The following is a 21,188-nucleotide window of genomic DNA, read 5'->3' on the forward strand; positions in this document are numbered from 1 at the left end:
TATGTAAAATAAAATAATTGATATAAAGTATAACTCTAAAGTTATGCTATCTAATAAAATATTTATAACTCACCAGACTTCTTTATTCAGTAAGTTAAGAGACACCACATCTCTAATAAATACTCATATATTACTAAAATCGTGAAAAGTAAATATAATATACATTAAAAGCACATGAAAAAAGGAAAAATAGAGTACACAGTTAATCAAAAGAAAAAATAGTTAAAGAAAAAAAATACATTTTCCCTTTTCGAACAAACTACATCAATATATAAACAATTGTTAAATCATAAAATTAAAATAAAAAAATAAAAAATAAATATAAAATTCCGCGCGAAGCGCGGACAAATCACTAGTATACATTTAAATTAAAATATTGAAACTACGGTGAGGCAATAGTTTTGAACCAAAAAAACAATTTATATATCTTATATTTACATTTAATTTATAAAATTATGATTAATTAAAATAGAAATTTTAAGTAAAATTATATTACATGATTAACACTTAAAAAAATCACGAAATAAAAATAACAACAAAATTACCTTCTCTATTTTTAGTTTCATATAGCTAAAATTTATTTTACAAAAACTTTATCTCCAAGATATAATGGAAAAAAATTTAAAACTAAAATTATCCATTTTTCAACTGTCTAAAATTATCCATTTATATTAATAATTTAAGCACAAACAGTAAACGAAAATCAGTTAAAATTCGTCAAACAAATAACTTTTAAAATAAAATAAAATACTATATTTCTTTCTTACTAAATTTCATTCACATATTCCACAAAAATTAAAATATGATTTAAATTCATGTTTATCCCTAATAATTACTTCTGTTTAGCTAATATTCATTGAGATATTAAAGTATTTTTAATATCACAATCATTTTTTACAATAAATACTAAGGTTAAAATAGGTATAACCTTTAAATTATATTGAAATTAGAAAATGACACAATTTGTGTAATAAGAAGAATAATATTGTGGAAGCCCCTTAGTCCAATGGTTTGACTAATGGTCCATTAATGCTTCTACACCAGCAGGTCCATGTTTCAATTTCCGGAGAAAACGATTTATTAAACAATTAAGAAGACTACGGAGGAAAGCTTACAAAGAATCTTCAACATGGTGCAAGTAAGTAGGCGTGGTCTTCGTAGGACGGCTCAGGTGATGCAGTTAGGCGTAGATCTTTATAAGGTAGGTAGTATTATCAGTTGTCGGATCGTCTATGTAATATTTCTCATAATTGTAATATCATAATAAATCAGCGTTAAATATATATATATATATATATATATATATATATATATATATATATATATATATATCAAACAATGCCATTGATGAAACAAAATTTACATACACATATAAATTGGATATGTAATCATAAAATATTTATTAGGTTCAAACATAATACTCAAAATCTTAATTAACTCTTTAAAATTATCAACAACTTCAAAGGAAAGATAAGTGTTAAGTTCAATACATGAGTTAGAACTACACCTTCTATCTACAGCTGAGAAAATAATAATCAAGGAAACACAGCTAAAAATAACATCGCGACATTATCTGTGCTGTTTTTGTATTCTAAACTCAGTTTTGATATTTTAGTAAACTAATGAAAAAATTATTACAAAAAAATGCAAGAAAAAAATATATGCAACATTCGAACAACAAAAAAGCAGAGCATATCTACCCTCATATACTATGTCCTACATAATACATAGCTTATATACATAAAAAATCTGCAATTTTTTATTTTCACATCACAAAATTTATTGTAAAATTTTAAAAACAATACGCGCGGAAAAACGATCTAGTAAATAAAATAATTTCTTCAGAACAACTGTAAATTTGTAAAAATATATATTTTCATTTGTGTCTAAAATACCAGAGTCATATAATATGTAACCGAGGAAATATGTTCATAACTGAGCTGAATAAAACGGTGGTTATTAGGTAAGCTAATAGATTAATTAAAACTAACAAAATGAGTTTTTATCATTTAATAAAATTTATTTTGGTCATTTTTTTCACTAAAAATTATTTTTGTGGTAAAAATTTTAAAAATAATATCTTAAGAAATTTTTCTCAAACAAAATCGCAAATATATTTTTATAATCATAAATAATCTAACTGTTTGAACTTTTTTGGTCGGCCAATTGTTTGGACTTTGGAACTACAATAATAAGTGATTAATTAATTTTTTTGTTTCTTAAAGTAGAAAAACAAAGTAAAGGGCGTGTTTTAGGGGCGTTTTATTCCCTTTGATGTTTTCGCGTTGGCTGTACAAAAGGTCTAAAGCGTGTCATATAACATGCAGAGAACTTTTAGATTCCCAATTTTAGTCCTTATGAAAAATATAGTTTTTATTAGACACCCTCCAACTTTATTTTTATACTTATAAACCCACCAATGTAACGACGACGCTTCGTGAAAATGATGGTCAATTATTCGCGCTTCGCCTTCCTTTTTTGTCTTCTCAGAACAGAAGCAGGACGTGGCACCGTCCACCTTACGTCACTTGCTTCCTTCCGCTAAAACTAACGGCATCACGTCGGCAGAGCACTATAGTCAAACCGTACTGTTACTTCGGTTCTGTTAAACCGGTGATACCCATGCTAATCCGACATGATCAAACCGAATAATTAAAAAATACTTGAAAATTGTGATGAAATATTTCAATTATTTATAGAGAAGGAAAATTTAATGCAATTACGTAAACATATACTCGAAATTAAAATTTTGGTACGGTTTTAGGCTCCGTAACCGGTTTTACCAATCGAATTATAACGGCGTTGAGTAAAACCGTCAGAAAAGACTTTGTATTCGTCTCTTTCACACTCTCTCTCTCCCTCTTAAGGAAAGAGAAGGGAGGAAGGAACGAAGCAAAGCAAAGCAAAGCAAAGCAAAGCAAAGCCTCGCAGTGTTTACGTATCCGTTTCTCACTCTACAAATCCACCGCTCTTATGTGAAACTGTCTTCGTTTCCAAGTTCCGGGAGCAGGTTTCGTCTGCTCAAATTGCCTGTTAAGATTCTTTAGGGGATTTTATGTGATAGGGGTGTCGATTTTAGGGTTTATTTAATTCTATTTTAGGGGGTAATCTCAACGAAGCTTGTAGGTTCCTTGGCCTGTATTCTCGGATCTGTTCAATTTTGAGATAAACCTCTGATTCAGTTTAAGCTATTTTTGGTGTTAAATGAGATTTATTTATTTATTGTTTATTTAGAGTTTTTTTTTATATAGTGAAGATAGTCATCAAAGTTCACTGGTCATAGTCATTCCAAGTTTAAGTTTTTTTTTGGGATGATCACAGCTCGTATCAATGGTGTTAGTAACATTGTATGTTATTGTGTTTGATTTTTTTTATACTTGATTCTGATTTGAGTTCTGTATTTTTGTTTTTTTTTTGACAAGGTTTTGAGGTTTCATGCCCCCCAAACAATCTACGCTAAGCTAAGCTAGAGTAGTTTCCACACTCTTCAGTTATGGGGAATGCTTGCTGTGTTGCTGCTCATGACAAAATGGTACTCCCTAATACATCGGCAGTGGAAGGTTTGCAGAGAAACAATGCTAGGTACTCTCCTAATTGGAGCTTTCGGTGGGATAATAGAGGACGAGTGGCTGGTGAAGACACCTCTTTAAGTTGGTTATCTGATGGGATTAGTCGTAACGATGGGTCTGATCTCAAATCCGAATCTGCTTTTGTATCATCACAAGGCTCTCCTTTGAACCATCTCCAGACTCAGTCATGGCAAAAGTCTCCTGCTTCCGGTAAATTTAAAAAAAATTACAACCTTTTAGATATTTTGTTAACTAGGAAAACATGTTTAATCTGTCAAAAACTGTAGCCTGTTTTGTGTGGTCCACTTGGAACTTAGGAATACTTTTCTTACAAAACCTGTTCATGACATGAGAAGACATTGATATGTCTGTTGGTTGACACAAGTTGTCTCTCTTGTTTGCTTCTGGGATTGCTTTATTATTGATCTCTAAACTGTGACTTTTCTTTGTTTATGACATCACGTGATTGTTGTGGCAGATCAATCGTTTTCAAGAAATGCATCCATGGACACAGTCTCTGAACAGGTAAATGAATATCGGTAATATCTGCCATTTATCTCTGTTAATAAAACAACCTCTATTTTGGTTTCTGCAGATCACCCAGAATCATGTTAAACGTTCTGTTTCATTAGCTTCTCAACCATCATCCTTCTCCACATCTCCACTCTCTTCCCATAGCCACTTGCCACTGCCACCGGCTACTAGTTCATCGACTCTGAAACTGACACCACGCACTCGTCTATCGAAACAAGTCTCAGATAGTCAGATCTTGGGATTCAACTCACCAACTGAAGAGAGGCTTGGAAGCGAGTCTCATTCTGGGCCGTCTGATGGTTGGTCCATGCAAGCCTTTTCCGAAATGATGGCGTATTCTCGAAGAGAGTCTTGCTCCTATGACAACGAGTGCTTATCAGGTCTTGGACGCGGCAAGATAGACCATCAAGGAAACGGAAAGTCCAGTGATCAGCAAACCTGCGGTGCTTGCTCTAGACCCTTGTCTCAGAAATCGTTGCTGAGCAGCCAGAAGATCTTCGCCACCAACGAGCTCTCTGTAGCTGCGATTCTAGCTTGTGGGCACGTCTATCATTCCGAGTGTTTGGAGCAGATGACACCTGAGGCCGACAAATTCGACCCTCAGTGTCCCGTCTGCACGTTGGGCGAGAAAAGAACATTCAAGCTGTCGGAGAAAGCATTGAGGGCAGATTTGGATTTGAGAGCTAAACAGAACAAGATGCTAAGGAAACATGTTGTGGACAGGGATGACTTTGTCATGTTTGATCACATGCCCAATGCAGCAGCAGCAGCAGCAAGCGGTAGTGGTGGACACAAAGGCAAAGTCTCCAAGCTGTTAACGAGCTCAAGCTTGAGAAGCTATTCACCAAAGCCTTTCCTTGCGAGACACTTCTCTTTCGGGTCCAGAAGTAACAGTGTCAAATCCCCTAAAGAGAATCATTCGGCGAGGAAGAAGGGATTCTTCTGGACCAAATCTAGCAAACTTTGAAACTGTAAAGGCATCTTCACTTGTGAGTAAAGTCATAAGTTGAATCTTTGTGCCAGATTTTTTTTTGCTGATGTTTCTCTCCATAAGCTTTGCCCCAAGTCAACGTTGCGGATACTTATCAACAATACACACTTGTTTGTGTAATAGAATTTCTCACAAATATAAGCACTCTTTCTACCATTTATTTTTCCACATTCCAGAATTTTCACACTTGTAAATATAATAATTATATATAATTTAAGTGAACAAATTAATGATTAGAATAAATATTTTGATACATGTTTTTTATGTTATGTAGACTTAATTAATTTTAAACGTGTTTTTTGGGGTTGTTAACCAACCAGCTCGTTATTATGTTTTGGTTCATAAAAAAAAATCCAAAGACCGACCAAGCTTATACCAATCTTAAGCGGTTCCACGTCCTTCATCAAAAGCCAATACATCTGTCCATACAAAACTCCGTAGGTGATAAACGTTGTTCTATCGACTTTATCAAAAACAAAATCGTTATTATGTCTGGATTCGTGACGTATTGGTATCAAAACAAACATATGACACGTGGTACTCCTCCCCAATCATTGCGTGGCAAAACGTTTCACACAAACCGGCACGTCGATCATAACCATGCAGAGGTTAACATGTTATAATATATACACACTTTGTTCGATCGCAAACGTATAGTCTTTCCTGAGAAACGAATTGGGAACAATGGCGGATTTGAAAGACGAAAGAGGAAACCCAATCCATCTAACCGACGAACACGGAAACCCGGTCCAGCTCACTGATGAGTTCGGTAACCCCATGCACATAACCGGTGTCGCCAGCTCTGCCCCTCAGTACAAGGAGAGTGTTACTGGTAACATTCAAGAGTATCGAACCGCAGCAACACCAGCAGGAGTCGCTGTAGGCACCGGTGCAGCTGCCACCACGGCCGCAGGAGTCGCTACTGGTGAAACTACCACGGGGGAGCAGCAACACCATGAATCGCTTGGAGAGCACCTTCGTCGCTCAGGAAGTTCATCAAGCTCTAGCTCGGTGAGATTCTCATGCGTCAATAATTCTTTTATAGCTTCTTTAGGTTAAGGAGAGTTGATAGGGTTCTTGCATAGAATTTGAATATATATTTTTCGAAATAAAGAAATTGATTTTAAGTGTTTCAGTGGATATATTTCTGCAGTTTTTATATACTTAAATACAGCAGTAATATAGAATTATACGGTTGTTGAGTTTATCTTCTAATTATTCATGTAAGATATTTGTGCTACCTATTGTTGATATTTTTTAAAAGAATTTGTATTTTGGGATATGGATCGTTCTTTTATTGGTTAACGTGTGTTTGATGTTAAAATGTATGTAAAGGAGGACGATGGACAAGGAGGAAGGAGAAAGAAGGGCATGAAAGACAAAATCAAAGAGAAGTTAAGTGGTGGTAAGCACAAGGATGAACAAACCCCCAGCACTGCCACAACTACTGGACCCACCACTACCACTGGAGCCGCCGCCGCCGACCAACACCATGAGAAGAAGGGCATTCTCGAGAAGATCAAGGAGAAACTCCCCGGCCACCACAACCACCACCCGTGAAGACTGAAGTTGTTTTTCGATTTCATGAATAAATCGCTTGCTACCAATGTAGATAGTTTTTTTAAATCAATTATGAATGTCGTCTAGTAAAAGTCTGCTTGATTTCTGGTTCATTAGTGGTTTCCAGTTTGTGAACTTGTATCATGTTGCTGCTTTCATTTATAAGAAAAAGATTGTATGTTTTGTTAGCATTTTTGTCCAGCGACCAGAAATAATATTCAACAACTTGGTTAAGCAAAAAACGTTAATCATGCCGTTATGCACCTACTTTTCTCGACTTGGTTCGTGCTCTTAGAGATATTAAGCTAGTTAATGGGATCTCGTTAGATTTCTAGTCCTGCTTCTTCCCCTCCTTGTCTTGACATAGGGGAAACATAGTACTTTGGTCTCAATTTTTTTTTTAATAAAGTTAATTTGACAATTTACGCAAAAATAAAACATTCGCTCATTATGATAAATATACTAATAATTATACTTCTATCTCTATTCTCTACTATTAGATTCTTTTTCAAAACCTTTCATGGTTCTTCACTTCTTCTCTTGGCCCGCCCCTCTCCTTTGTTTCAGAGGTTTGCCATTGGTGGTGTTCCAAGTACCAACCGCTGAATGCAAATGAGCCGATGACATTCCCATTGATTGTGGGGCCAAGTTGTCAGCCAAAGAGACCTTGAAGAGTCTTTAAAAGTAACTGGTTGTGGATAAACAAATGCATGTGTAACTAAATACTTCGCTATGCATTTACTACTCACCTTCCCATGTTGTAGGTTGTTGATAGGTTACACATTTCCAAGTTTTTGTCAAAGCGTAAGTGAAGCAATCCCTCCTCTAATGCCTTGTATTAGAGGAGATGTATGATGACCACTTATAAGAGATGAATTGAAAAAGTAGTTGAGAATTAAAATACAAGGGCGCTCTTACAGTTAGTGAAAACTGAAAATATTACAGAAACTATGAAAGCAAAGTTGCTTTCGCTTGAGTTTGCTGAGCTCCCTCCTTCAAAGGATCCTAAATAAATACTTTTAACCATCTGAGTAATTCTTTCCCCCCATCAAAGAATCCCCTAATCCGTACATGTAATTCTCGTGACACAAGCTCAGAAAGTACAAAGTTAGAAAGAACAAAGAGCAATGATTCAGACATCAGAGCTTTTAGGAAAAGCCTATTCAACTCTTTTCTTCTTCTTGCTGACCATCACGGGATTTTCAATCTCCATGATCTCATCATCATCACTCTCGACGTTCTCTGTTTCTTTCTTATCATTCTCGGGCTGAGTCTCAGAGAGTCTTCTCTTCTTAGAAGCCATCTCCGGTCCTGAGGAACTCTCTGTGACATCAACAGCCTTCTCATTCTCATTGTTTGATGTTGATGCGCTCTCGCCGTTGGTAGCTGGAGATTGTGTCCATCCAGAGAGAACCATTCCTTCAGGTTCTTTTTCCTCGTCAAATTCTTCCCTGTGACAGTACAGAATAAGCAGCAGGTGATGCATAAATCGTCTGACATGGAACGATGTAAGGACTACTATAAAGCTTTCAATACTACATTTTTGAGAACAATAGGATGATGTCTGATGAAAACCCATCTCAGATAACTAAAGCTTTCGTGATTTGGTAAAATCTCAGAAACCAAACTGATACTGAAACAAGTATTCGAAAGGTATAAGAAAGAACCTGTGCTTGACATTAATCTTGCAAGATAGCTCTTGCTGAAGATCTTCCACAGTGAGAATGCTTCCATTGATAACAGGAGAAGGAAGTTCCGACAAAGACTGAAATAGAAACACAAAACATGTAAGAAATTGCAAAATCCCATCCCTGTATTTGAAGAGTAAATTCTAGATCCAACCTTTTCAAGATTAGCATTGTAGTTTGCAACCATAATATCATCAAGATCATCACCAACTTCGTAAAGAAGTGAAGCCCCATGCATAATCAACGGTAGGTTCATTCCAAGCTTGGCTGTGACAATTTTATCAACTAGATCCCGTAGTTTTGATTTCTGAGTATTGATCTCAAGTACTAATGGGGTCTGTCAATATAAAAAAGGAAAAAAACCTGATCATTGATTATGCAAGAAAAATATAAAGGTAGAATGCAGAAAACAAAACAAAAATGTTTATACCTTGGAACAGACATAGCAAGCAGGATTAGGTTCAAATGGCTCCACTGGCATAAGAAGCATCTTTCTGCTTGGGTGCTCTAAGCAATATGTCATTCTACAGAGAGAGATGTTAAACATAAAAATGATATATAAAAAAAGATATCAAGGACTCCGAAGCTTAAGAAATAAGATTTCAAAGTAACAAACCTGTACTTGTCCGCATCCTTTTTCAGCACTTTGATAGCTTCGATAACAATCAAACCAGCAACAATGGCGTTAGTTGTAGCAACGGCATGAACAATGTTCCCAGCGATGCCTTTGGCTTCAAAAAGACTGTGCAAAGGAATTCCAAAAGACTCAGCGCGGATATTTGCAGCAGCAGTGACAAATTCTACAGCTAACTGATCATCTTTGTCAAAAGTAAGGTGTCCTATTTCCTGTGGCAGCATATAGGCAGAACCATAAATTAATCAGCAAACTGGAAACTTTTATATATATACGGAGAGAGTTCACAGAAACGACTACACAGACCTTCTTTCTCTTGGCGAAGAACAACTTCAATGCTTCTATGAACACTAGAGAATTCTGTGTTAGACCCCACAATTCCTGTGGATTCTTCAGGCCAAGTAACGGCATGGCAGAGACCGTTGAATCATCATCAGTAGCAGAACAATTCTGAGTTGTCCCATTTTGTTGAGACAGACTTTCAGGCAAGACTTCCTTACTGTATATAGGCCTAGGCCGTGTACGGTTTTTCCATGTCTCCTCATTGGACAACGCCGCTTCAATGTTGTAACCGAACACATGATCATATATCTTTCTACCATACTGATCAATATCTTCATCTTCTGCACGCTCGAATACATCTTCTGTCTCTTTGGATGAGCTAGCAGCGTTGTTGGCACGCACATTAAGATCATTATCTTGATTCTTGTCGCCAAACAACTTCGCAAAGAGCAGGTCTTTTGCCCACACGATACAGTGCACAAACTGTAGAATTAATCCAAAATTCATTTGCACATCAAAATCAAGAACTGCGTCTTAGGAATAACTATTCAAGATATAAAATTATTTCTCCAAGGTTCACAAAAATCAAAACAGTGGTAGTACCTTAGTTGGAGTGCTGGTTATTGTACAGACAGGATATGTCTTTGGAGCAGGTTTGGTCTGGCACTCATAGCATTCTGTCTTTCCCTTCACGTGCACAGTTACCTGATCCGAACACAAAAACAAGTATTACAAAGTCAAATAAGAGATAAACTATCAGTTAGACCATTTAAGCCTTAGCATTAGAGTGCATCTAACTCATAGATTTTGCTTAAGAGGAAAAAGAACCTGTCCTAAGAAGCCAGTTGTCCCGCTTTCTACAAGAGGAACATCAGCTGCAAGACAGAGGCGATTGACATGACGCCTTGCGTCCAAGTTATCCAGTCCATTCAGAACAACATCAAATTGCTTGAAGAAATCGACATCGAACTCAGGATTCTTCACATTAGCATGGTATGATCTTATGTTAATGTGAGGCCTAAATCTCAAGACTGCATCTCTGGCAACCTGGCATAGAAAATATATCAACTCTTATGAACTGGTAGCATCCATTGGAGTTCGCTAAAGAAGGGATAAAACAATACCTTAGACTTGGACTGCCCAACATGAGAACGACGGAATAAAAACTGCCTATTGAGGTTACTGACTTCGATAGTGTCCATATCAATCTGCAACACACGCGAGTAATCAGCACAAATAAAAATCTAAACTTGTAAGTAACTTCTCTACTAATGATTGTAACTGAAAATTTCAGAAAAAGAACCGATGATAATTAAGCTAATCATGAATCTACAAAATTCTAATGTGAAGCAACGCTCTCAAAAAGATGTAGAATTTGTCAATAACATAATAAAACCCCTAAACCTAAAATCAATTGGAGATTCAAAATGCTTGACCGTTCGCCAGCTGTAAATTACATATAAATTAACGAGAGGAAAAAAAAAACGAAAGAGAGGAAGTTACGATATGAATGTCTTGGAATCCAGAGAGAGCAAGAGTCTTGAGTAACTCGCATCCAATCCCACCTGCTCCAACCATTAGCACTTTCGCCCCCTAGAAAAACGAGAAATTTCAAAATGTTTCGATTGAATTAAAAAAAAAAAAGAGAGTAGCTTTCCAGAGCTTACTTGAATGAAGGATTGTTGCTGCTGCTGCTGCTGAGTATCCATGGAAGGAGAAATGAGAAGACGTAGCAATACGCTAAAGCGACGGTTCAGAGTAGAAGACGGAGAGTATCGAATTTTAGAAATTAGGGTTTATGTTGAAATGTGGAAGAGTCGGGGAAAATAATAAAAGTAACAAAGAAGACTCCCCTCGCGTGGGGGCTTTTCTGTAAATTTCTTATTCCGAATATTATTTAGTTGACTTTATATTACCGTATCAATTAGCCAATGGTTATTTTTTTCATCTTTTTGTCATCAATTAACCCAATGAGATTCTGAGGCTAAAACAAGTTGGATAAGTTTATTCTTCATATATTTGTCGTTACCTCTTCCTCCTCGTTAAGTTTTCATTTAATCTTTACATCTTCTACGACAAATTACTTGTTTCGACCCAATTCAATGAACCGTAGAGCTTATTATTAAATATCCGTACACAAAATAGTAATATAAATATATAATAATCTATCTCTACAATATTATTTAATAAGTCATTTTTCTACATAACGTACTTACGTTAAATCTTATATTTACTATAAATCTTATGATGATTTATTATGTTGATACTCTTAATAAATTTAATTTATTATTATAACATCTGAATTTTATTAACATCAAATTAATGTTGTCATATGAAATAAAAATTATACCAAAACTGTTGTTAAGAATTTTTTCGAAAAAGACATCACTAACACGATGTTTTTTAAAGCATTCTTAAGATATACATATCTTGATTTGCTAATTTTTTTCCATTTCATTTTTGGTCAAATTTTTTTTTGTGGTTCTCGGATTTTTATAAGTAAATGTATTTTTTTTCTAAAAAAATATTAAATGTGATTCATCTGTTATATCACAATTCTGTCATAAACACTTTCGCCGCAGAAAATAATATGCTCTGTATATAAAATTATAGAATTGTTTTAATAAACCATAATATCATAACTTTCAACTCATTTGGGTTTTGTTTTTTTTTTTATAAAAAAAAACAAGTATGTTAGCCTCAATAATTCACTATTTTTTCCTAACTATAGATGCATTTAATCGGTACTGTGATGCGTTTGTAAATGGGTGCGAAACTAATAGTGAAAACGAATAATTTGGATAGTTTATGAGGATTGATAGCGAAATAAACGTTATAGTTATGTTTATCGTGGCCGTGGGGTCGTCGATTGAATTCAGTAAAGCTGACACACGGTGGGGATCAAACCAGAGGATTTGAGTTGTGCTACAAACAAATAAAAAGGAACCGACAAAAAAAAACCGAACCGAACAAACCGAAATCGTGTGATCCGGTTCGACGTAGCAAACATCCGAATTAGCCGGTTAACTTGGGTTTAGTAGTTTCGTAAAGTAAAACCCTAGATAATCTTCTCCTCCACCGCCTCTCTCTCTCTGCAACTCAAACCCCTAATAACCTCTCGCCAGTTTTCTCCGAAAGGTATCATCAATCAAAGTCAATGGGGAAGAACACGAAGAAAGAGAGGAAAGATGGAGAAGAAAAATCTCAACACTCTGCTGCCACTGTGTGCGTCTCTGGCTTGCCTTATTCCTTCACCAACGCTCAGGTAACTTCCCGAGAATCCATATGAATGAGCTCAGATACATGTGTTCCTTCAAATCCCTAGTATTGATTTTCTCCAAATTGTTTCAGCTCGAAGAAGCCTTTAGCGACGTTGGTCCCGTCAGGCTTTGCTTCATGGTCACAAACAAAGGTTAGTTGATTTTACTTCACGATTGAAATCAAAGCTATCTCGCCGCCTTCTTCGGGAGCTGAGCTAATCGTATTTGTTGGTTACAGGATCAAACGAACATCGTGGCTTTGCTTTTGTTAAATTGTAAGCTAATAATAACCTAATTAAACTCAATTCTCTTACGTGATAGATAATTGCTTCTTACTTACTTACTGGGTCTTTTTGTTTTTTTAGTGCTTTGCCAGAAGATGCTAACCGTGCCATTGAGCTGAAGAACGGTTCTACTGTTGGCGGCCGTAGGATTACAGTTAAACAAGCCACGCACAGGCCTTCTCTTAAAGAGCGTCGTACTAAAGCAGCCCAAGGTTGGTTGGTGGTGTAGTTAACTTTTTTGGAATCTAATGATTTTATTTAGTATTTGTTTTTATCTATTCGTTGACATTGGTTTCTTTTTCGAATTAGGAGTCTCATTACCTGATAGTTCCCAGGCAGAGAGTGACGATAACAAGGACAGTTTGGTCCCTGAGACTGTGACTGAGACTGAGACAGACAAGCAAGGTATCAGTCTGCCTAGATTTGGTCTCAGAGTCTTTAGTTGGTTTAGTTTGGTCTCCTTTATCAATACATTTGTATTTGCTGCTTCAGTTCCTCCACCGGAGAAGAAAATAGAGAAGCCACTTGAGCGCAAAAAACCTACAAAGCCAGCAAAGCTTCTTGTTGATTTAGCTGATAAAGAGACATGTTCAGACAAGCAAAGGTATGAGTTTATAACAAAGAGCTGGTTTTTGTGTAGAGATATATATTATATCTAGCGTTTTAGGGAACACCTTGTAATTATGTACGTTGCGTCCTCGTTTTTCTTTCTTATATTTATGGTGTTTTTTTCATTGGGTGAAGAGTTGCAAGAACTGTAATCTTTGGTGGCCTTGTTAATGCTGAGATGGCAGAGGCAGTGCATAGCCGTGTCAAAAAGATTGGCACTGTGTGCTCCGTCAGATATCCCCTCCCCAAAGAGGAGCTTCAACAAAATGGTAAGAATCTTGTAAGAAGCAAATGCTTGTTTGCATGACCCTGGCCAAGGTTCTTAGTTATGTCTATTAGTACAAGGTTTTTTTTATTAAGTTAATGATATTAACATATGATTTAGATGTCAAGTTATCCATCAGGGTTCTGTGTAGCAGAGAACGATATTGTTATTCACGCACCACACAAAGTGACTAGAGAGTCTTAAGTAACACTACTGGGACATGAATCTCCATTAATTACTAGATTATGTTAGCCATATCAATATTCCTGGGCAGTGAAAGTATGTAAAAATAGACATTTTTTCACTAGTCGAGGTTTACGAGGTTAGCTTTTGGAATATTGCTGTTGAAATGCATCTCTTGCTCATGGTTTCCTTTAATAAGTTATCTTTTGGTGCCTGTTGTCTCCCGTTTCAATATCTTGTGGCTGCATTATATTTTATTACTTCATATCTATTATTTTAAATATATTATAGTACGCACATGTTAATCTACATAAATAGTATATGTATCACGTCATTAATTCTTAAAGCTTCTGTGCACATGCCTTTTCTGGTATCTGAAAGTTTGAGAGTCATCCCATCCACTTGTTAACTACTACTGTGAGCATATAGTAATAAGCTTATTTGATTCTCTTATAAGAGCATGTAGTTTTTGTGCTCATTATGCTTTCATTAAGCGTTAGGACTATTATCTTTGTCAGGTCTTACCCAGGACGGATGCAGGGCAGAAGCATCAGCTGTTCTCTTTACGAGTGTCAAATCTGCTTGTGCTGCTGTTGCAACACTACATCAGACAGAGATAAAGGGAAATCTCATTTGGGCGCGTCAGCTCGGTGGGGAGGTGAGCATTATTTTCTTTTTACTGATGTATAAAGTTAACTGATAAGCATTCAGAACAGTTCACGATCTCTTGGTATTTTGTTGGACGCAGGGATCAAAGGCTCAGAAGTGGAAGCTTATTATCCGAAATCTTCCTTTCAAGGTTGTGATAACCTGGGTTCTTTGTTATTTCTACAGTTTCATACAGTAATCTGTATTTTTTTTCTCATGGATTTTCTTTGTGGAATATACAGGCTAAACCTAGTGAAATTAAAGAGGTCTTTTCAGCAGTAGGGTTTGTCTGGGATGTTTTTGTTCCTAAAAATATTGAAACTGGGTATGTTCTAACACGTCTTCGTAGTTTTCTTGATTATGAATAATTGAATGTACACTATTCTCATTTAGTGGATTTTTTGCAGGCTACCTAAGGGGTTTGCATTTGTCAAATTCACGTGTAAGAGAGATGCAGAAAATGTAAGATCTAGAAACATGGGCATCTTAATTTTGTCATTTTCCATTCAGACCACTTGTCTTATATCTTTTCCATCTTCAGGCAATACAAAAGTTCAACGGGCACATGTTCAGTAAAAGACCTATAGCTGTAGACTGGGCTGTACCTAAGAATCTCTATAATGGTGCCGCTGATGCCGCCACTGCTCCAGAAGATGGTAAGTTTACCGTATTGTTTTCTATCGTTGGGAATCTTAATAACATACTTGATGATTTAAAACTTTTTGTAGTTATTTTGTATATAAGATATGGTAATCTGTTATTGACACGATAAAAGTGAATGCAGTCGTAGGCGGTGGCCGAAGTTTCGTTTTACCTCTTCCTAACAGAATATTCATATTTTTTTGGCAGGTGAAAAAGATGGAAGTGATGGGGACAGTGATAATAGTAGTGTTGATTTGGAGGAGGTTGATGATGCTGTTGAGAGCCACCAATCTTCAGGAGATGATACTGACAATGATGAGGAGGACGGCAGTAACAAACCGAGTGAATCAGATGCACTGGTGAAAGATGCTGAGACCGATGTGAATTTTGAAGAGGAGGCCGATGTTGCGAGAAAGGTGCTTAAGAACTTGCTTGGGTCTTCAAAAGTAACAATTGCATCTCAGGGTGGAGAGACAGAGGAATCAGATATAAACATACTCGAGGATTCATCAACTAAGCCTGTCGTTGAATCTTCTGGTGTCTCTGAACCTTTGAAATCCAGTAAAACCAAAGAGGCGGCTCCCAAAGAAACGCAGGAAAATGATGATTTCAAGAGAACTGTATTTATAAGCAACATCCCGTTTGATGTTAGCAAGGAGGAAGTCACACAGAGGTTTACCGCATTTGGGCAAGTTGAATCTTTATTCCTAGTTCTCCACCCAGTCACAAAGTAAGCACCGTTCTATGCTTTGAAAATTCATTCAATCATAAAAGCAAATTTAGGCTCTGGCATCTCCCTGAGCTCAAAGCTTCGCATTTAGTCTCTCTTATCTGTTTTCTTTATTGCAGACGACCAAAAGGGACCGCTTTTCTCAAGTTCAAAACAGCAGATGCATCAGATGCAGCCATATCAGCTGCCAGTAGTGCCTCAGGTGTTGGTGTCCTTCTTAAAGGAAGGCAACTGAGCGTTATGAGGGCTGTGGATAAGAAGTCCGCAAAGGACATAGGACTCGAAAAGACAAAGGAGAAGAACATTGACCATCGGAATCTTTATCTTGCTAAGGTACGCACTTCTCTCAATCCTCACAAATCTCTGGAAAAAAACAAAATTAGCATTTACTAATATCGATCCCGTTTTGGCTTTCACAGGAAGGTCAGATCCTTGAAGGTACACCTGCTGCTGAGGGTGTGTCTGCAGAAGATATGGACAGGCGACGAAGGTAAACCTTTTTGTACTTTCTCATACATTCGTGTTACTGTCTAGGTATAAGAGATAACTGAGCATGTGTGGGTTGCCCTTTGCAGATTGCATGAAAACAAGATGAAAAAGCTTCAGTCTCCTAACTTCCATGTATCTAAAACGAGGATTGTAATTTATAATTTACCAAAGTCCATGGATGAAAAGCAACTACAGAAGCTCTTAGTCGATGCTGTTACCTCCCGAGCTACAAAGCAGAAGCCAACCATCCGACAGGTCACATATCCGCCACCTTTGTGCTAACAGTTCAAACATAGTTCTATTATATGAACCTGGTTTGTTCCTTTTCGATGCAGATCAAGTTCTTACAAAACGAGAAGAAGGGTAAAGTTGACACGAAGAACTACTCACGTGGAGTTGCTTTTGTTGAGTTCACCGAGCCTGACCATGCTCTTGTGGCCCTGAGAGTACTTAACAACAATCCTGGTATATTTGTTACTGAACTCTAATATAGTATTCAGTAAATTTTCGAGAATCACAATCTCATATTACTATCAACGGTTTCGCTTATTTGCAGAGACGTTTGGCCCTCAACATCGTCCCGTTATAGAATTTGCTGTTGATAACGTCCAGAAGCTGAAGGTACACAAAGCTAACCAGCAGCAGCAACGCAATAGATACAATGAATCTAGGGAGCAGCGAGAGAACGGCGAAGCGCAGGGAGAGGACAATCATCCTGGCAATGATCTAAAACGAAGAACGAGGGATGGAGATAACACTGGTTCAGTGGAAGAGAATGCAAACGGGTATAAGAAGAGGAAACCTATGCGCCCACGTGAACAGAGGAGAGAAGAATCAAAACCAGAGGAGAAGAGCAGTCTCTCTGTGAAAGAAGATGCAAGGAACAAGAGGCCTACACGTGCACAAGAAAATACAAAAGAACCGGCTTCAAACCAGAAAGGCCAGTGGAAGAAGAGACAGCAAGATGCTTCTGAGAAACCAGATGAGAAGAAGATATCCAAAGATGTGAGCGATGCGCCAAGAAAGAGAAAGTTTGAGGAGGTTAGAGGCGGAGATAATGTAAACGGGCAAAGGAAGAGAAAGAATCAGAACGAGAGGAAGAAGAAGCAAGGTGGACCCCCCGAGGTTGTGGACAAGCTGGATATGCTGATCGAGCAGTACAGGTCTAAGTTCACCCAGAGCTCAACCAAAACCGGTCCACAGAAACAGAGTTCCGGTCAAGTCAGGAGATGGTTCCAGTCCTGAGACTTGTAATGTCAGTTTTGACCTCGAGATGTCTTTGAAATGTTGCATGATTAACGTTTGTTTTTTTTGATTCTGTCTGAAAATTCTCCATAATGTTTATTTTCTGTTGCAAACATGTTTTTGTTTTGTATCCCGATCCCTAAACTACACAGAACCGAACCATACAGAATGGGGATTTTGATTTGAAACGATGCTACTAAAAATCGAACCGGATAAGCAGCAAAGGTAGCATGTTTAAATCTAACCCATAACAGTTTGGTAACCACCAAAGAGGCAGAGACTCTCAATATGCGTGTGTGCCAACTAACATTCTCGCGGGAAAACTTATATTACAAACTAAAAGTACCACGTGTCAGATTATCAATGGCTTGAATTTCAGCATTCCGATTTTAAATATCTTTTTATTAGATTCTATATAAACCCCTCTCTCGTCGTCTCTGCTTTTGGTATTCATGATGGATCATTTCAGGGTTTGTCTTCTCTTTGTATTATTCGTCTCTGTTTCGGTTTGTGAGAAGCACCACGGAAGAAACGATATATTGATCCGGCAAGTGGTTAACGGATCTGAATCCGAGCCAACAGTGATGTCGTGGGAGGATCACTTCGCTCTGTTCAAGAGGAAATACGGCAAGGTTTACAATTCTCACGAGGAGCATCAACACAGATTCTGGATTTTCAGAAGTAACTTCATGAGAGCGACGCGTCACCAGAGGATGGATCCTTTCGCTCGACATGGCGTTACTCAGTTTTCTGATCTGACGCATTCCGAGTTTCGGAGAAAGCACTTGGGGGTTAAAGGCGCGTATACGTTTTCACAGCACGCTGATCAAGCCCCGATTCTCGATACAAAGAATCTTCCTGGTGATTTTGATTGGAGAGATCGCGGCGCAGTTACACCAGTGAAGAATCAGGTTTTGGTTTTTGAAAATGATGATGAAAGTGGACAAATGTATGATGATTGATTTTTTTTTTTTTTTATGTCGGATTTGATCATAGGGAGCATGTGGATCTTCCTGGAGTTTCAGCACTACAGGTGCGCTTGAAGGTGCTCACTTCCTCGCCACGGGTAAACTCGTCAGCCTCAGTGAACAACAGCTTGTTGATTGTGATCACCAGGTGAGAGCCTTGGCTTCATTTCAACTCCTAGTAGCCCCTGGCATTCAGTTCTTGCTTGCTTCCGGTTTGGTTCTTTCGGTTCCATTTTGGTTCTTCGGTTCTTCAGATTTAGGATCCGTTTATTCGTTTTGGTTTTGGTTTAGTTAATTTAGTTTTCGGTTTGGTTCACGTAACAAAGTTGGGAACCGGCTAGTATCCTAACTAATTTTGAATTTTTTTTGTTTCAGTTTTTTGATTAATTAAGATTAAAAAGTCAAAATTTTAGAATTTTTGGATTGAATATCAAAGGTTTACGCATAAGAATTTGAATAGTTTGGATAATTTTAAATATCTATATATATAAAGAAATGTTCGCCTCTCTCCCGTGAAGTCAAGTCATCAATTCGTGCGTTCTGGGAGTGACACGTGTCCCATTTTATATTTAGGGCCAAAATAAATGAATGCAGTTAAAGGTAATTGAACCCAGCACCTCTAGCACTGGTAATTTCTCTTAGAACTACTAGGCTAAAGTCACTTTTTATAAATATGTGGTCGCGAAAATACTTATTATCGTGTCAGCTGGAAGTCCATGATTCTTCTGCTTGTGGCCAGGGCCGACACTGAACTGACGTCAAGATGAAGATCGTGAAGTTAAAAACTTTGCTCTAAACAGTTTTGCACTGTTTCCAACCTTTATAACTTGATGCATATAATATATATCAAAATACATTTGTTGTATACGCTTTTATTAGTTTTGCTTTTTAAAAAAGGTATTTACAGTTATAAATGTTTTGTGCCAGTGAAGTAATGGTTGAAAAATCTCTATACATATGTCATTTTAAAATAACACCCAACTTCTATATATAGTCAATACATATGTCCATGTTATATTCTAGACTTAATATTTTCTCTTTTAAAAATATAGAAAACAATTTTTTTAGTCTACAAGCAAATGTTGTAGAGCAAGTATGCATTATACAAAATAATATATATTTAAAATCCATACACAAAAACATAAAAGTTGTTATAGGCCTCTTTCTGACACATGCACAATCCAATATGAATAAGAATTAAAAAAAAAACAGTATTGTCATCAAACTTTATCACAAATCCACATTTGTACATCTATAATTATGAGTTGGACAATTAGTTAATTTGATACAATACCAAAGCAAGAATAATCGAAAAACAACTATACCACCGCATACTAATAAGTAAGACATAACAGATAACCAAATTCTTGAATCTTAAAACAAATTTCAACTCGAGCATTTAGTGAATATCAAATTAACTAATATCCCGCCCGTAGGGCGGGCCGACCCTAGTTCTAGATAAAAATATTCGAATGGTTTGTTTTTATTTGGGTATTTGAGTTTATAAATAATAATTTTAACTTATTTGATTATTTTAAAACTAAATATAGTTAATCTTATAATTATTTACAAAAAGTTAATTTTTATATTTACATATTATAACTAGTTTGGTTAATAGCTTGATTCTGGTTTAGTTTCGGTTTTTCAGTTAACTCCTAACCGCCAAAAACAAATTAAATAGTCCGCAATGATTACTTGTCTGCAAAAGCCATATACTGTTGATATGAATTGTAGTGCTGATATCTTTTTGTATGTAGTGTGATCCAGAAGTGGAAGGTTTATGCGATTCTGGTTGCAACGGTGGGCTAATGAACATCGCCTCTGAGTACACCTTCGAAACGGGAGGGCTCATGCGAGAGGAAGACTATCCCTACACAGGCACTACTGATGGTGATGGGATCTGCAAGTTGGACAAGTCTAAGATTGTTGCCTCTGTGTTCAACTTCAGTGTTGTCTCTAGTAATGAAGATCAAATCGCTGCTAATCTCGTCAAAAACGGTCCTCTAGCCGGTAATGACTTTCTAAACCTCACACAATTCCACTCACTAATAAACTGAGTTTTGGATTTTTCTTTTTTTCTTTTCTTGCAGTTGCTATCAATTCAGCTTACATGAAAACTTACGTTGGAGGAGTGTTGTGCCCTTACATGTGCTCAAGGAGTCTCAACCACGGTGTGTTGTTGGTGGGTTATGGCTCAGAAGGGTCAAGGTTCAAGGAGAAGCCGTATTGGATCATTAAAAACTCATGGGGAGAAACTTGGGGTGAGAGTGGTTTCTTTAAGCTTTGTAAAGGACGTAACATTTGCGGCTTTGGCAGCTTGGTTTCAACCGTCTAGAGGGTTTTCATTACCGAGACCAATCTGAGCTCTTTGTCTCTGTTAAATAAGTTGAAAAAAACATTCAAAGAAGATAAAGAAACGACACGAACTGAACCCACTATGAACAATGGCACTTACTACAAGGAGTTCCTCGGATTTAACCCTAACCTGAGATACAAGGAACAGAGGGAAAGACAAAAGAAGAAGAAAACTAAATACGTAAACCAGTGAAGAACTCTTACCCAACTTAAGCTTAATTCAAATTACGTACATCACGTTCACCTTATAAA

General features: G+C 36.9%; 5 protein-coding genes across 7 annotated transcripts; 4 read left to right on the plus strand and 1 right to left on the minus strand.

The window, feature by feature from the left end:
* The first annotated feature begins 2,251 nt into the window (after positions 1-2,251).
* Positions 2,252-5,336, plus strand: LOC103842522. The gene is made up of 4 exons (XM_009119152.3): positions 2,252-3,010; positions 3,423-3,779; positions 4,048-4,094; positions 4,165-5,336. Exons 2-4 carry the CDS (start codon positions 3,494-3,496, stop codon positions 5,068-5,070), a joined length of 1,239 nt encoding a protein of 412 aa, XP_009117400.1. The 5' UTR covers positions 2,252-3,010; positions 3,423-3,493; the 3' UTR covers positions 5,071-5,336.
* Positions 5,337-5,739: 403 nt separating this feature from the next.
* LOC103842523 (late embryogenesis abundant protein) lies at positions 5,740-6,845 on the plus strand. Its single transcript, XM_009119153.3, has 2 exons — positions 5,740-6,105; positions 6,430-6,845. Exons 1-2 carry the CDS (start codon positions 5,779-5,781, stop codon positions 6,652-6,654), a joined length of 552 nt encoding a protein of 183 aa, XP_009117401.1. The 5' UTR covers positions 5,740-5,778; the 3' UTR covers positions 6,655-6,845.
* Positions 6,846-7,509: 664 nt separating this feature from the next.
* On the minus strand, positions 7,510-11,137 carry LOC103842524 (SUMO-activating enzyme subunit 2). 2 transcript variants are annotated; one of them, XM_033279181.1, is made up of 11 exons: positions 10,926-11,137; positions 10,762-10,851; positions 10,383-10,466; positions 10,087-10,305; positions 9,862-9,963; positions 9,283-9,741; positions 8,959-9,188; positions 8,773-8,866; positions 8,497-8,679; positions 8,295-8,419; positions 7,510-8,248 (listed from the first exon to the last, which is right to left on the minus strand). In XM_033279181.1, the coding sequence occupies exons 1-11, from the start codon at positions 10,965-10,967 to the stop codon at positions 8,173-8,175; spliced, it is 1,704 nt and encodes a 567-aa protein (XP_033135072.1). In that variant the 5' UTR covers positions 10,968-11,137; the 3' UTR covers positions 7,510-8,172. The 2 variants fall into 2 exon arrangements, with proteins under 2 accessions (XP_033135072.1, XP_009117402.1); XM_009119154.3 differs by having other exon boundaries at positions 7,814-8,105; positions 8,322-8,419; positions 10,926-11,136.
* A 1,126-nt stretch (positions 11,138-12,263) lies between these two features.
* Positions 12,264-17,746, plus strand: LOC103842525 (RNA-binding protein 28). Of its 2 annotated transcripts, XM_009119155.3 has the most exons (18): positions 12,264-12,523; positions 12,610-12,670; positions 12,757-12,793; positions 12,884-13,014; positions 13,112-13,207; positions 13,295-13,406; positions 13,547-13,680; positions 14,378-14,517; positions 14,608-14,658; positions 14,750-14,832; positions 14,915-14,969; positions 15,049-15,163; positions 15,357-15,879; positions 15,999-16,212; positions 16,299-16,369; positions 16,455-16,623; positions 16,704-16,833; positions 16,925-17,746. In XM_009119155.3, exons 1-18 carry the CDS (start codon positions 12,416-12,418, stop codon positions 17,611-17,613), a joined length of 2,919 nt encoding a protein of 972 aa, XP_009117403.1. In that variant the 5' UTR covers positions 12,264-12,415; the 3' UTR covers positions 17,614-17,746. The 2 variants fall into 2 exon arrangements, with proteins under 2 accessions (XP_009117403.1, XP_033135071.1); XM_033279180.1 differs by having other exon boundaries at positions 13,112-13,406.
* Positions 17,747-17,981: 235 nt separating this feature from the next.
* Positions 17,982-21,173, plus strand: LOC103842767 (probable cysteine protease RD19B). Its single transcript, XM_009119432.3, has 4 exons — positions 17,982-18,524; positions 18,610-18,729; positions 20,339-20,591; positions 20,672-21,173. The coding sequence occupies exons 1-4, from the start codon at positions 18,066-18,068 to the stop codon at positions 20,914-20,916; spliced, it is 1,077 nt and encodes a 358-aa protein (XP_009117680.2). The 5' UTR covers positions 17,982-18,065; the 3' UTR covers positions 20,917-21,173.
* Positions 21,174-21,188: the final 15 nt, after the last annotated feature.

Source organism: Brassica rapa, chromosome A09, assembly GCF_000309985.2.
Source record: "Brassica rapa cultivar Chiifu-401-42 chromosome A09, CAAS_Brap_v3.01, whole genome shotgun sequence".
In the NCBI taxonomy this organism is placed as follows: Eukaryota; Viridiplantae; Streptophyta; class Magnoliopsida; order Brassicales; family Brassicaceae; genus Brassica; species Brassica rapa.

What these genes read in the sequence shown, in the direction of transcription:
- LOC103842522 (XM_009119152.3), top strand. Translation starts at nt 3,494, where the DNA reads ATGGGGAATGCTTGCTGTGTTGCTGCTCATGACAAAATGGTACTCCCT. An exon ending in GCAAAAGTCTCCTGCTTCCG is followed by an intron (nt 3,780 to 4,047) that starts GTAAATTTAAAA and finishes TTGTTGTGGCAG; the next exon opens with ATCAATCGTTTTCAAGAAAT. An exon ending in TGGACACAGTCTCTGAACAG is followed by an intron (nt 4,095 to 4,164) that starts GTAAATGAATAT and finishes TGGTTTCTGCAG; the next exon opens with ATCACCCAGAATCATGTTAA.
- LOC103842523 (XM_009119153.3), top strand. Translation starts at nt 5,779, where the DNA reads ATGGCGGATTTGAAAGACGAAAGAGGAAACCCAATCCATCTAACCGAC. An exon ending in GTTCATCAAGCTCTAGCTCG is followed by an intron (nt 6,106 to 6,429) that starts GTGAGATTCTCA and finishes ATGTATGTAAAG; the next exon opens with GAGGACGATGGACAAGGAGG.
- LOC103842524 (XM_009119154.3), bottom strand. Translation starts at nt 10,967, where the DNA reads ATGGATACTCAGCAGCAGCAGCAGCAACAATCCTTCATTCAA. An exon ending in GATTCCAAGACATTCATATC is followed by an intron (nt 10,467 to 10,761) that starts GTAACTTCCTCT and finishes CGTGTGTTGCAG; the next exon opens with ATTGATATGGACACTATCGA. An exon ending in AAGGATGCGGACAAGTACAG is followed by an intron (nt 8,867 to 8,958) that starts GTTTGTTACTTT and finishes CTCTCTCTGTAG; the next exon opens with AATGACATATTGCTTAGAGC.
- LOC103842525 (XM_033279180.1), top strand. Translation starts at nt 12,416, where the DNA reads ATGGGGAAGAACACGAAGAAAGAGAGGAAAGATGGAGAAGAAAAATCT. An exon ending in AGAGGAGCTTCAACAAAATG is followed by an intron (nt 13,681 to 14,377) that starts GTAAGAATCTTG and finishes TATCTTTGTCAG; the next exon opens with GTCTTACCCAGGACGGATGC. An exon ending in CGCCACTGCTCCAGAAGATG is followed by an intron (nt 15,164 to 15,356) that starts GTAAGTTTACCG and finishes TTTTTTTGGCAG; the next exon opens with GTGAAAAAGATGGAAGTGAT.
- LOC103842767 (XM_009119432.3), top strand. Translation starts at nt 18,066, where the DNA reads ATGATGGATCATTTCAGGGTTTGTCTTCTCTTTGTATTATTCGTCTCT. An exon ending in TTGTTGATTGTGATCACCAG is followed by an intron (nt 18,730 to 20,338) that starts GTGAGAGCCTTG and finishes TTTTGTATGTAG; the next exon opens with TGTGATCCAGAAGTGGAAGG. An exon ending in CAAAAACGGTCCTCTAGCCG is followed by an intron (nt 20,592 to 20,671) that starts GTAATGACTTTC and finishes CTTTTCTTGCAG; the next exon opens with TTGCTATCAATTCAGCTTAC.